General features: G+C 40.0%; 1 protein-coding gene across 1 annotated transcript in view; it reads right to left on the minus strand.

Annotated features, from left to right (window-relative positions):
- The window catches only part of LOC137506108 (rod cGMP-specific 3',5'-cyclic phosphodiesterase subunit beta-like), a 93,267-nt gene that overhangs the window by 25,491 nt on the left and 52,552 nt on the right, over positions 1–15,224 (minus strand). The window contains exons 18-20 of the mRNA XM_068233575.1: positions 10,747–10,810; positions 9,727–9,801; positions 7,287–7,370 (exon numbers count right to left, since the gene is read on the minus strand). Of these exons, the coding sequence (XP_068089676.1) occupies positions 7,287–7,370; positions 9,727–9,801; positions 10,747–10,810 (223 nt within the window). The remainder of the gene's footprint in view (positions 1–7,286; positions 7,371–9,726; positions 9,802–10,746; positions 10,811–15,224) is intronic.

The raw sequence follows: 15,224 nt of genomic DNA on the forward strand, positions 1-15,224 counted from the left end.
GATGTCTAATTGTATCCATTTATCTTTAGATTTCTCCACCACCGGACCTGCAGCCTGTTCAGTTCATTAAGTACATTATACAAAGTACCAATATGATGGGGAAGGGGGCCATCTTTGATGAATTCCATAAGGGTTGAGTTCTCGATTACTGGGAGGCCAGTGGGAAACTGGGCACGTAAAGCATGTTGTAATTGTATAGGTACATAAATTGGAATTGAGGGGATAGTGAGTAGAGAGTTTGGAGGTCAGCGTATGTGAGAAGAGTTGATTGTTTGATTATTTGACCCATGTACTGGATTCCTTTGTCTGCCCAACGGTTAGTGTTGTTTAGTTTGAGTAGCTCAGGGATTTTGGGGTTTTGCCAAAGGGGTGTATAATATTCCCATGTAGGTAAGTCTTCTGCAACCCGCCATATTTTAGTGGCCTGCAACAAAATAGTATTGTGCTGAGCCTGAGTGGTAAGTGTGCCCTTTAATACAGCAAATGGAAGGTTATTGGTGCGGTCCATGGAGGAAAAGCCCAACAAATCAGGGGATTGTAAAGAGTTTGATACAAACCAGTGAGCTAACTTTTCTAGCTGGGAGGCAATATAATACAGACAGGGAGATGGCAGGGCTACCCCACCTAGAGAAGTGGGACATTGTAATAAAGCGTGTCTAAGTTTAGCCCGAGATTTGTTCCATACTATAGATAACATAAAAGATCGGAGCTTGTGGAAAAAAGATGTAGGAAGATATATGGGTGAATTATGTAGTATATAAAGGATTTTGGGCATTAAAACCATTTTAAGAAGGTTATTTCGACCCATGACAGATAATGGTAGTTTGGTCCAAGATGAAAGCTTATTTTGAGTGAGTGGGAGCAAGGGTGCCACATTATCTTGATAGTATCCTGATGGGGAAGCCTGGACCACCACACCAGGATATTTAAAGGATGTAACAACCTGAAGGGGGCATGATAGCGAGGAAGCCGAAATCTCCAGACCGTCTAAAGAGAGGATGGCGGATTTACTCCAGTTTATAGATAGACCTGAGTATTCACCCATTTCAGTGATTAATTCAAAGGCAGCATTGAGGGAGGCTTGAGGGTCTGCTAGACATAAAACAGTGTTGTCAGCGTATTGACTTATTTTTTCCTCAACACTACCTTTTTTGAGGCCTGCAATCTGTGAGTCAGCACGGATCTTACAGGCTAGTGGTTCAGCTGAGAGAGCATATAATTAGGGGGAAAGGGGGCAACCTTGCCTAGTGCCCCTGCCTATTGGGAATGGGTCTGAAATGTTTGAGTTGGTGCAAATCTGCACCATAGGGTCCTTATAAAGGACTTGCACCCACTGAATAAAGTTTTCTCCGAACCCAAACCTGGAAAGTGTTGCGAGTAGGAAACATTCTACTGCATCAAATGCCTTGGCGGCATCTAGAGAAACAACAACTCTTTTACCACTATTTTCGTGATTGGCTTGGCGATTAGCGTATAATCTTCTGATGTTAATTGAAGTTTTTTCCCAGGCATAAAACCTGTTTGGTCATTATGGATAAGGGATAAGATGACTTTACTTAGTCTTGAGGCAAGTATTTTAGCAAGAATTTTAATGTCAGTTGGGAGTAAAGAAATGGGACGGTAGGAGTCACATACTGATAAATCCTTTCCAGGTTTGGGGATCAGAACAATTAGGGCAGTACGCATAGACATAGGAAGAGAATCCTGCTCAAATGCAAATTGAAAGGTTTGGAGAAGGGGGGTTGAAATAATTTAGGAAAACCTTTTAAGGACTTCACCGGGGATACCATCCAAGCCAGGGGCCTTTTTGTTGGGAAGTGAATGAATAGCTTATTCATCTAAGGAGATGGGGGCATCAAGTAATTTAACTTGGTCTGGAGCAAGGCGAGGGAGAGAGATTTCAGACCAGAAAATCTCTGCCTCCTCGCGTGAAAAGGTAGATCTGGCGGTGTATAGATGTTGGAAGTAAGTGGCAAAGCATTTATTAATAGGAATTGGACCTGAAATTAATGAAGACGTAGCATCTTTAATATTGCTGATAGAACCTGTAGAGTTCCTATCTTTGGCCTTCCTAGCAAGTATTGTGCCTGTTTTCTCACCCTGTTCATAGAATATTTGTTTATAGAAGAATGCTTTAGCTTGTGCTTTTTCTCTTAATATAAGAGTACGTTGAGCTTGTGCCTTCTTCCAGACACTCTCCTTCACCTCAGATGGGTCTGAAACATAGGATTGTTCTAATGCAGGGATTTTAGTCTGCATATCCGAGATAGATTTGTTAGTTTCTCTTTTATAATGTGATACAGCACTAATAAGGAGACCTTGAAGATAAGATTTAAAGGTGTTCCAAACGAGTGCTCTATTACGTTCATTCATGTGTGTATAAAAAAAGGATGTCAGTTTATCAATTAACCAGTCATCCGAGGTGAACAGAGAGAGCCAGAAAGGGTTAAATGTCCATATAAATTGAGTGGGTGAGTCATCCCAGAGTAATGAAATGCATATCAGGGAGTGGCCAAAGACAATGCGGGGAAGAAAGTCAGTTGGCAATATCACAGGCAGCGAATTATTAGTGACAAAGAAATGATCCAATCTTAAATGAGTATTGTGGGTGGCTGAAAAGCATGAAAATTGATGGGTTGTTGGGTGGAAGTGACGCCAGGCGTCGACCAGAGACATCTCGATCATTAGGTGGGCAAAGGCAGTTGATTTATTTGCAGCAGCAGGAAATCTGTCTATAGCAGGACTGCAGACCATATTAATGTCGCCCATCCAGATACTAGGGCATAGAGGTAGGGAGGAGATAAAGCACAGGCCTTCTTTTAGGAGCAATGAGGAATAAGGAGGGGGAATATAGAAGGCCAATAATGATATAAGTTTACTGCATAGCAGTCCATGCAGAAAAATATATCTACCAAATTGATCTACTCTGACAGAGCGGGGTTGGAAAGAGACAGATTTCCTGATGAGAACAGAGATCCCTCTAGAGTGTTAAGAGAAGTCAGAGTGGTATTCCTTACCCACCCAATGTCTTTCCATAGTTTTAGATTTACTGCCAGTGATAGGAGTCTCAATTAAAACTAGGATATCTAGTTTCCTTTTGTTCATATAATTTAAAACCATAGAGCGTTTGATGAAGTCATTCAATCCTCTCACGTTCCAACATATTATATTTAGAGCCTTGGTGTTAGGTGCCATCTAGTGGGACATGTGGGTATGCAGCCAGTATTAATACAGGTAAGGAGGAGAAGGGGTATACATCTCTGTAATTTATATAATAGAGCAGTGTTATAAAGAGTGAAAACAGTCCTATGAGGTCAATGAGTTAACATAAAAGCAGCATACACAAAGAAAACAAACCCAAATGAACACCCTGCTTCACTGTAACAGCTAACTGAAGCTTAGACCCAAACATGAAATTCGTGCAAGATCAAATAAACAGATTGTGGCAAAAAAGCTCATCCAAACTGCTCACATATATGAACCAGTACGTGAACTAATCACAACACAAGTATAAACGGATTAGGTGGAGTGGTGGTAGGACCGTACGGGGCAAGTCCATCCAGCTTACGACAAAATAACTATGAAAGCAATTACAGTCTCATTTGTTACGACATACCACACCTAACTTAACCACTTTAGCCTTCAGTCGTTTTCACTTTATGCATCCGAGCAATGTTCACCTCCCATTCATTAGCCTATAACTTTATCACTACTTATCACAATGAACTGATCTATATGTTGTTTTTTCCGCCACCAATTAGGCTTTCTTTGGGGGGGGTACATTTTGCTAAGAGCCACTTTACTGTAAATGCATTTTAACAGGAAGAATACGAAAAAAACTGAAAAAATTCATTATTTCTCAGTTTTCAGCCATTTATAGTTATAAAATAATACATGCCTCCATAATTAAAACTCACGTATTGTATTTGCCCATATGTCCCGGTTATTACACCGTTAAAATTATGTCCCTATCACAATGTATGGCGACAATATTTTATTTGGAAATAAAGGTGCATTTTTTCCGTTTTGCATCTATCACTATTTACAAGTTTAGAATAAAAAAGTTTTTTTTTATTATTGTAATGTTTTAGTTTTTTTTATATTAAGCATTTTATATGGGTATTTTTTGGGAGGGTGGGATGTAAACATTACTTTTATAATGTAAATGTGTTTTAAGTTTTATTTTTTTTACTTTTAGTTGTAGTTTTACTTTTTGGCCACAAGATGGCGGCCATGAGTTTGTTTACATTACGTCACTCTAAGTGTAACATACGCTTAGAGGGACGCATGGGGGATGCAACAGCCAGAAAAAGCGGAGCTTCTGAGAGAAGCTGTCGCTATTTCTGCGGGGGAGAGGAATCAGTGATCGCGCACCATAGCCCGATTCACTGATTCGTGGGCTAACGATCCTCGGCCGGGAGGATCGCGCGCGATCGGCCGCGGGAGCGCGCGGACGCGCACATGGCCTCCTGGGCATAGCTAGTACGTCCAGGAGGCCAAAGTAGTTAAAGCATTAGTTGTAAGCATATAACATTATAAACTGAAGATAGTAGTTATGCTATTTATGCTACTAAGTGATGGCATTTCTTTGGGCATATAAGAGAGATAGGGGAGTGATTCTTGATGGAGTTATAATCTGTGTGTTATTGCTGTATGGAAGAAAAAAGGTGGGTTAAAGCAATGTGCAGAGCAGTAGCCAGTAATTCATACATATTATGAGGGATGAGGGTAGACAGATAGCATCTGTCAGTTGGGGTAACTGAGCAAGGCTTTTATAGAGTGTACTCCATGTTCAGGGGGATATGGACATTCCACGTGGGAAGGAGTGAATAGCAAAGTCCCTGATTCAGGTGCGAGCTGTTCAGCCCACCCAGGAGATCAAGAATAAAAAACAGGGAGATCTAGAGTACATTGGAAGCGGCGGTAGAGAACCGAGGGGTCGCCATACCTTGAGGTATCAGGTTAGGTGTGGAGTTAGCAACCTTTGGGGAAAGTTGGGGGAAATAAATTGCGATCAGGATAGCTAAAAAGGACTTACTGGACGGGAGCTCACTCAACACGCGTCCTCACACCATGAGCTTGCGGCCACGCCCCGCACCCTGTATAACTGATTTTAAGTTACAGCTACCTAGCAAGCTCATGGTGAACCAGAACTCATTAGAGTGTGTAAGGGTGGACTAAAAAGCGATCTCCTCCTAAAATGTTATGCAAAACAAAAGTTTGCCTTAAAGGGAAGGTTCAGGGAGGGGATTAAAAAAATAAAAATAAATTTCCACGTACCTGGGGCTTCCTCCAGCCCGTGGCAGGCAGGAGGTGCCCTCGCCGCCGCTCCGCAGGCTCCCGGTGGTCTCCGGTGCCCGACCCGACCTGGCCAGGCCGGGTTGTACTGCGCCGGGCTGTACTGCGCAGGCGCAGAACTACTGCGCCTGCGCAGTACAGCCCGGCGGACGTCCGATGACATCAGCGCGCCGGCGTGGGATGCAGAAGTGCCAGGAAATGGAGCGCAGAAGAGCCCAACCTGGCAGCCGGCCTGGCCAGGTCAGGTCGGGCACCGGAGACCACCGGGAGCCTGCGGAGCGGCGGCGAGGGCACCTCCTGCCTGCCATGGGCTGGAGGAAGCCCCAGGTAAGTGGAAATTTATTTTTATTTTTTTAATCCCCTCCCTGAACCTTCCCTTTAAGAAAGCAAAAAGCTCAAAAAGCTTGATTTATTTTCATTGTCTCTATTTTCATGGTAGGTTAATTTAAAGCAGGCCTTTAGGATATTTTAGGGCTTTCCCTTATATGACTTAGAACTGCTTTACCATATTGGTACTACTAAATAAATGAGTCTTCCTAGAAAAACAATGTAGAAATTGTAATGTAATCCAGCAAATGTAAACATTGAACCAGGACAAAGCATTACATTTTCAAATTATTTATCAGTTATAAGTACTTTTCCAAGTTCTGTCCAGCTAAAAAAAATACAGTTATATCTATAGAAAAATCAAGTTCTTTAAGATTCATACACACCTACCAACTATCTATCCAACTATCTGCCAAACTTGTCTGTTAAGCCCCTTTCACACAAACAACAGAGGTCTTTTATGCAGCACAATTGTCAAACAGCTTTTGTTGTGAAACAAGTTGAAACAACTAAAAAAAGTATTTTGCTATTTTTCAAACAGCTGATAAGACTGATAAGAAGTCAATCCAACAGTTGGATTGACTTCTTATCAGTCTTATCGGCTGTTTGAACAATAGCAAAATACTTTTTTTAAGTGTTTCAACTAGGTTTCACAACAAAAGTTGTATGGGGCTTAACAGACAAGTTTGGTAGATAGTTGGACAGATAGTTGGTAGGTATGTATGAACCTTTAGACAGGATACATTTTTGTGTACTAGAAAAATATTTAATCACTAGCATAATTGACTTCTGTTCAGATGAAATAATGGAAATATCCAGACACTTTTGTGTTCAAAACCATGTAGTTATAAAGTAAAATATATAAAAATATAGACAAATTAGTTTTTAACTGAACTAGCACTAGATGATCCTCTAGAATAGAGTTCCCCAACTCTGGCCGTAAGGCCATCCAATAGTGCATGTTTTCCTGGAAACCACACATACTCACAGGTGAGGTAATTGTTGTCTCCTCAGAGATGATTAACCACCCCTGTGGATTTCCATAAAACATGCACTGTTGTTGGACCTTGAGCACAGGGTTGGGTAACACTGCTTGAGAACACTATTCTAGTGTCCTATTGAAAATAGGGATACATATTCGGATTCTGTGGATTTGAAATTTTGGAAGTTTGGAAAACGGAAGTCGGAAATCCGTTTTCTGCCAAAATACTACATTACTGCAACTTGATAATTTTATCCCTCTCACAGAACTTGGAGGCATCGGACCAATCAGAGGATGCAGATTTTTTTCTGCAAAATTACTGCAGAAATTTTAGACTAATCAAAAGACTTGGATGCTACTGGGTATTCTCAAGTCTTGTGACTGGTCTAAAATTTCCATGGTATTCCAATTACTGTGGTAAAATTCTGCACCCTCTGATTGGTTTAATACTTCTGAGTCAACTCAGAATCAGAGTGCAAAAAATATCAAAAAAAGACTCCTTGGAAACAGAAATTAGAAATTGGAAAACGGAAATCCATGGAATGAGTAATCGGCATTGGCAGAAATCTGAGTTTCTGCGGAATTAGAAATTGACATTTCCTACCATCTCTAACACCTTTTCTTTTTTAGGTGGACAACAGAGACCCTTCAAAGACATACAAGCAGTTCATCTACTTACTTTATATACAAATGTGCACACAAAGTCAATAAAACCACACTGAAGCTTTGGCAGTTCTGCAGACTTATTTCTGTCCATCATTGGCTGTTAAGAAAGTAATAAGTATGTTATTTTGAACAAATGAACACGCAGCTTTACAACACCATAGACAACCTATACAGAGGGTAATAGTACATTTGAGTACTAGTGAGTCACACCTGTAGCAAGTATACAGCTAAACGATTCCATTGAAACACGATAAATTCATATCTTACAGTGAAGTTTGGACTCCACCAAGCAATTTGACATGTTTCTCAACCCCTAAGGCCCCTTTTACACTTAAACAGTTGCTCTCAGTTATAACTGAAAGAAAACTGATTTTCAAAGTAATTCCCATGTTTTCCGATGGCTTAGGTCCCACTTAGCGAATTTTAAATGAAATCTTTTTCACAACGCACTGCATACTAACGCACACTAATGCATACCAACGCATTAAGTGTAAAAGGGCCCTTAGACCTCATTTACACTTAATCAGTTGGCACACGTTTTTTTCTTTCTTCTGCATAGCAGAGCATTATGAAAAACATTACGGATAAAACATGTATAGTGTGAACTGACCCATTGCGAAACATGGGCATTATTTTGAAATTCAGTTGTCCTTTCAGTTACAGTATGACTGAGAGCAACTGATTAAAAGAGTTCTGTGTGGGGGTGTTGAAAATAGAAAAACGAAGACTTACCTGGGGTTTCTATTGCCCCCCTGCAGCTGTAATGTCCTGCACCGTCCTCCAATGATGCTCCGTTCCCCACTGCCAGTCCCGGTCTGATATTCGTCTTAGAAGACGAATAGTGCTTGCTCCCGCGCGTCATTGGGAGCTTACTGCACAGGTGCAGTACGACGTTTTCTTGTACTGCGTCTGCGCAGTAAGCTTTCGATGACGCGGGTGGGAGCAAGCACGCGCGCAGCCGCAGTCTAACTAGACGACGGATTAGGCCGGGACCGGCGGCGGGGAACGACGGTGCAGGACATTACAGCTGCAGGTGACAGATAGAAGCCCCAGGTAAGTGTCCATTTTCATTTTTAACCCCCCCAGAACTCCTTTAAGAGTTCCTAGCCACAGCCATTTACACTCCCCTGGAGCAACTCAAACTCAGCTGAGGGTTTTATCTCCAGATGCACCAGAGCAAAGTATGACCCACACTAATTAGATGGAAACAGGGAAATCATTATCAAAATCAATGCATATATCATACTGTATATGCATAGGTCCAATGCATATATACTGTAGAAGCATTTGGCCTGACAAACAGACAATAGGAAAGCAATATATATATATATATATATATATATATATATATATATATATATATATATACAGTATATATTTCAGGCAAACAAAATTACATTCCTATGGTTCAAGCTCTGTGGTTCCCTAGTCCCAGAGTGAATATCCATTAAAAAATTCCTTTCTGAAAATTTCCCTATAAAACACCAACTCCCCTGGGAGCCCTTTATAGTCTATTAATGACTTAACATGAAAAATGAGCCATATGCCCTTCATGGCAAGAATAGAATTGCTTAGACACATTACATTTTAGCTCCACAATAGTGTTCAGCTATCCTGATTCACAAAGGCCTGGAGGTACACCCTCAATCTGTGTTCAACAACGATGACTTCCTGAGGTCGAGATCCACTCTTAGGGCAACATGAAAACACTTCATTTCAAGTAACAATAGTTAAAGTATGAGGTTCCTTTTCTACAAAAGTCAAGTGAAGAGAGCATTCACTATGAACACCATAACAATCATCAGGAATCAGTCGGGGTAAAGTTACAGCTTTCAGATTATTAATTAGTAATGGTTTCTTATTAAAAGACAACTGGGGTGAGACAAATATAGAGGCTGACATACTTATTTCCTTGTAAACAATGCAGAATGCCCTGTTATGGTGATACTCTGTCTCCAATCATTTTAACGCTAAACACTAAACAAGCATGCAGATCAGGTGCTCTGATAAAAGTCGTGCTTGTTCCAGGTGTGCGATTCAGAGACTATTGACGCCTGAAAGATCAGCAGGGCTGCTAGGCAACTGGTATTGTTTAAAAGGAAATAAATATGGCAACCTCCATATGCCTCTCACTTTACGTGTCTTTTAACTGCTGTGCTTTGCATGTACATAATCCGAATAATAATAATTCCAACATTTGTATAGAGTTTTTTTTCCTGTCAGACTCAAAGCACTCAAGAGCTGCAGCCACTGGGATGCGCTCAAAAGGGCAGCCTGCATTGTTAGGAAGTCTTGCCTTGAACTACTTACAGGATAGGTACTGACCCCTAGCCAGGATCTGAACCCATGTCTCCCATGTTAAAGGCAGTGCCCTGAACCAGTACACAATCCAGCCACTACATGTGTAGCAAAACTTATGAAATACAAGGTCTTTTCAAAGCATCCTTACTTACAATAGGCTGCTGCTGAAGTACTGTCCTTTCAAGGTCTCCTTGTTCCCAGAATTCAGCAGCAACTAGAAGTGCAACCTAATAGAAAGGGAGAAGGGAGGAGTAAGTTTGCGAGTCTTAATTGCATTCGATTTGGCACATGGTAGTTTCAGAGAGAAACACATTTTTCCCCCCTTTCGTCACAGGGAAAGGAAAGGCTAAGCGCATTTTTTATATATCGACTTACTTAACTTTCTTTCCTCTGGCAGTTTATACTTTGGCTACTGAGAGATATGGCACAACTCAGTACCAATCTAGTTCTTAGACTAAAGTGGTAAATGCACTAAACTACATAAAAATGTCGTAAGTACCAGTAAAATTGCCATGCACTGCCTGTGCACAGCAATTTAACTGCAACAGAGTAAATATGTCCCATTATTCCTATTTACCATACATCAAAAAAGGGCGTCTAGAAATTTGGGCACCCGGAGAAGCCACTAGTAAAATATTGGTAATTTTGCCAGTGTTCTACTAGTCTCGATCCCTGATAGTAGGATATCGGTAATTATACTGATATTCTACTATCCCCCACTGTGACCTAATTCTCACACTAGCCCTCCCCTATCTACACCTAACACTAACCTCCCCCTACCCACTCATAACACTGACCTACCCCTACCACCCTCTAAAGTGCAGACTGGCAGCTTCCTTTGCTCTATTTTCCTCATTTTCTTATTAGTGTTTTTTATTAGGGTGGTGCCTGCCAGGTATTTGGCATGTGCTGTATAATGTGCCCTGATTAGGGATTCCCTCATTTTTTTGTTAGTTATCAGTTTGTGTGCATAACTATGTATGTATGTATGTGTAATATGTTTAAGTATTTAAATGTTAATAAACATACATGAGACAATGATAACCTTGTGTCTGGCATGGTAACTATAAATCATGATTACACAGTACAGTACAAAAAAACAATATGTGACCTGACCACCTCTTATACAGTACAGTATATTGTAACATATGTTAGTTAAACTGATACCTCACCTTGCTCTGAACTTCCCAAGGTTTGGTGATAGCAGACAGATCACAAGCTGTCATCATCATGGCCCTGTAGATAAATTAAAGATGCTACTTAATCTATGTGATTATGTGAGTTCATTGTTGCTATACATCAGCGCTGCGTAATATGTTGGCGCTTTATAAATACAATAAATAATAATAATAATAATAATAATAATACAAGGATAAGATACTACTATTTTCCAAACTCCAAATTGTCTCTGAGCATCTGTAAAGGTGCATCTAGCGATGATGGGCAGATTCAACCAAGATGGCAGGCTGATTCCCGATTGATTACACCATGAAATCTTTCGGGAATCGGCCTCGTGATGCCATCTCGTCCCTCAAATATTTTATATGCCCCCTCCCCCCAGCGCCTAAACATTTATATTTTACCTGTCATGCTGTCCTTTTGGAACAAGATCTGTTGAATCGATCGGCATGCTTGTTGGAAGCACAGATTTTCATACAATTCGATAATGATTATCGAATTGGATCGCCTATCGGTCACCAAGTCAATAAATGTATGGCCACCTTAATGGTTATGTTACCATGTTCATCTTGTAACACAAAAAAACACACAGGATATTTTTACCTAAGAAGCAGTGGCTTACTGACCTGCATTTAGGACAGTGCATACTCAGAAGTTACAAAAACTGCACAGTAAAACATTTTTTGTTTTAGAGATGTGCCCGTGAAAATGTAATGACTGGAAAATTATCACTGTTACTACAAATAGGAAGTCCATAAATGTCAGGAAGAACTTCAAAGCTGTGGTTCAAAGCTGTGGACAAAGGCTTGAATAAGGACAAAAACGTTTTATATTGGTATGAGGTTGATGATATGTAATGCCATATCTCTTTCTCAGCCTATATTGCATCCACTCTGCTTGTAGCTAAACTTGTGAACTCAGAATTTACGATGCCTCTGTGACATTCTGAGTTCCAATTCTATTGTATAAACAAGGAGTCTTATCTCAGCTATCAACCTCTCACCCCATTTAGATGTTCTGTTTCACTTAAAGGAATACTATCAATGCCCAAGTGTTCTAAAACTACAATGTACAAATAATGTCTAAGTAGCTGTGTAAACATTTTCCTACTTTTCAAGTTAAATATCAGAGGCAAAAGCTTTAATTTATTGACAGTAGGATTTAGCTATATTCGGAAAAATCAATTGCAGAAGGGGTATCTGCTTCAATGCACAGCCAGAGTTGCATATCAGACTACAGAGTATTTTTCTCAGAAAGCAAAAACAGTATGAAATGCTGTGACAAAAGCTGTGAGCTTTCTCTCTTTCTCTCTCACACAGAGTTACACACAGGGTTAACTGATCAAGTGTGAGGGGAATTTCCCCTCTCATCATGGCTCATTCTGCTGTCAGTTTTGGCGTCAGTAACGTTTGAAAGTATTTTGATAACAGTAAACAAAGAGATTGCCAGTGAAATGTATACACCAATACTTAGCAGCACTTCCCAAGCAATTCCTATCTCAATTAAAAAAAATATGTAGCTCGATAGTGTTCCTTTAAGGCATCTTAATGACCTGTATTTATGCTTGCAAAAAAAAATCTATTTATTCCCTTTTGATGTTGTATGTATATACAGTGCTGCCCATAATTATTCATACCCCTGGCAAATTTTGACTTAAAGTTACTTTTATTCACTTAGCAAGAATTTTTTGGACAGTAAATGACATAGGTGTCTCCCAAAATATAATAATACGATGTTCAAGAGGTATTTATGTGGAAAAAAAACACTTCTCAGCTTTTATTTACATTGAGCAGAAAGAGGCCAGTCCAAAATTATTCATACCCTTCACAAGTTCTCACAGTCTGTGGGAAAATTCAAAGTTCTATAGAATTCCAAATAGTCCAAGCTGTTCTAAAGCATCCTGATTACCTTGATTCATTGGGAACAGCTGTTGGGAAATGACTCACAAGTTCTTATTTAAATAGCATTATACCCCTTGGAAAATTGCCTCATTTTCACCTGATATCTCCCCTCTATGCTGGCACTGCTCTGCAAATGTAGGCACTCTAATTCACATGGTGTGGGATATTGCCCACAAATTAAGGAGTTCCGGCTTAATATGGAAAGTCTTATTAAAAAACTTTTTCTCAGGGATTTCAAAATCTCTTCACCATTAGCACTACTTCTGGTAGGCATAGATAAGCTCCCAAATCAAGTTCAGCCTCAAATATGTCACATTATATTAGCAGCTCTATCACTTACCTTCACCAATTGGAAATCTGCTGATCAGATCTCTATCCCAATGCTCCTGTCGCTAATTAATAGAAATTTCTCAATGGAAGAAAAAATTAGGAGTAGATGCCCTAGCTGGCAACTCAACTTTTCTCTCCCAGAAAACTGGGTGCAATTTATTTCATAATACACTTCAATAAGTACAGATGGATTCTAATCAGTATGCAAATGGAAAAGTGGATTCGTTTATTCTGTTTTATTTTCATTCTTTTTTCATTTATCTATATCTGTTTGGTTTACCTCTCTCCAAAGGCTTGGATATAGAGAGGTTGGAAACATTGGTCATTGGTTATCTGATACTCTAAACAATATATTTACTTACTGCATTTGTCTAAATATATGCTATCGATAGGCCTAAGGCCCTCTGATGTTGATAGCGTCATTGTTTAACCGAGTATGCATGGTGTCAGCCTAGTCGGCTTAGTTAATGATACCATGTTTGGTTTCGAATAAGTTAGTACCAGGAATGGTTATTGTCTATTACGAAATTGACTAACTCTTTATATAATTGTTGGCTAAGACAGGTTCTATACAGTGTATAAGCTATATAATGTTGTTCAAAAGGACTTTCAAAACACTGTTACTTTTTTTGTATGTTCTAAACTGTAATAAAAATTATTATGATGGAAAAAAAATTGGGAACAGCTGTTTTAATTAACTCGACAGGTGAAAAACAGCAGCTCTCTCCAGTTGGTTTGTTGACAGTCATGGCTAGGACAAAGGAGGACCTCAGTGAGGACCTTTGGCTGTACTTGTGGCTGCTCATAAGTCAGGAAAGGGCTACAATGCCATTTATAAATGTTTTTAAGTTCCATTGGCTACAGTGCAAAGTCTTATTAAAAAATACAAGCTGTTCCGCACTGTGGAAAATCTCAGAGGATGTGGTCAGAAACCAAAAGTGACACCTGTGCTGGCCAGGAAGATAGTAAGAGAGGTGAAAAAGAATCCAAGGATCACCACCAAGGCCATCCTGGTGAACCTGGGCTCTGCTGATGGCAATGTCTTATGGCAGACAATCCAATGGACACTGCACACTGCTGGGTTCCACGGATGCAGACCAAGGAGGATGCCGCTTCTTCAGATAAGGCACACAAAAGCTTGCTTGGCCTTTGCAAATGCACATCTGGACAAAGAAGAAGACTTCTGGTCTTCTACGTTATGGTCAGATAAAACAAAAATGGAATTGTTTGGTCACAATGATGTTTCCTTCATTTGGTGTAAAAAAAGGAGAATCCTTCAACCCAAAGAACACCATCCCCAATGTCAACCATGGTGGTGGGAATCTAATGCTTTGGGGGTGTTTTTTCAGCCAATGCACCAGGGAACCTAATCACAGTAAACGGCACTATGAAAAAAGAGGAATACATGAGGATTCTCAATGACAACATCAGGCAGTCTGCAGAGAAACTTGGCCCTGGGCACCAGTGGGCATTTCAGCATGATGATGAGCCAAAACACACTGAAAAAGTGGTGAAGAAATGATTAACAGACAACAACATTAACATTTGGAGTGGCCCGGTCAGAGTCCTGACTTGAATCCAATTGAGAATCTGTGGAGGGAGCTAAAAATCAGGGGGGTGGCAAGAAGACCCTCCAACCTGAAAGATTTGGAGCTCGATGAATGGGCAAAAATACCTGTGGCGACATGCAAAAAGCTGGTCTGCAATTATAGGAAGCGTTTGATTGCTTTAATAGCCAATAAAGGCTTTTCTATTGATTATTGAAAAGGGTATGAATAATTTTGGACTGGACACTTTTTGCTTAAATGTAAATAAAAGCTGAGAAATTGTTTTTTTCCCACGATAATGCCTCTGTACATCGTCTTATTATCTTTTGGGAGACACCTATGTCATTTCCCATCAAAAAATTACTTGCTGGTTGAATAAAAGTAACTTTAAGTCAAAATTTGCAAATTTGCCAGGGGTATGAATAATTATGGGCAAAACTGTAGTTTTCTGTTCCAACATCTTGTGAGCAAACAGGACTGTAGCCTGACAAAGGCCATACAGCCGAAAGCTTGCTTATTCTTATTCTTTTAAGTTAGCCAATAAATGGTATCATCCTGATTCAAAACTTCTTGTCTCTCAGAAGGGCTCACACTTTATAGTCATCTCCATAGTGTAACATGACTACCATAGTCTAGGGCCAATTTCATTAATCAGTTAACCAGTATGCTTTTCTGGATGTGGGAGGAAATCAG

This window comes from Hyperolius riggenbachi, chromosome 1 (genome assembly GCF_040937935.1).
Source record: "Hyperolius riggenbachi isolate aHypRig1 chromosome 1, aHypRig1.pri, whole genome shotgun sequence".
Classification (NCBI taxonomy): Eukaryota; Metazoa; Chordata; class Amphibia; order Anura; family Hyperoliidae; genus Hyperolius; species Hyperolius riggenbachi.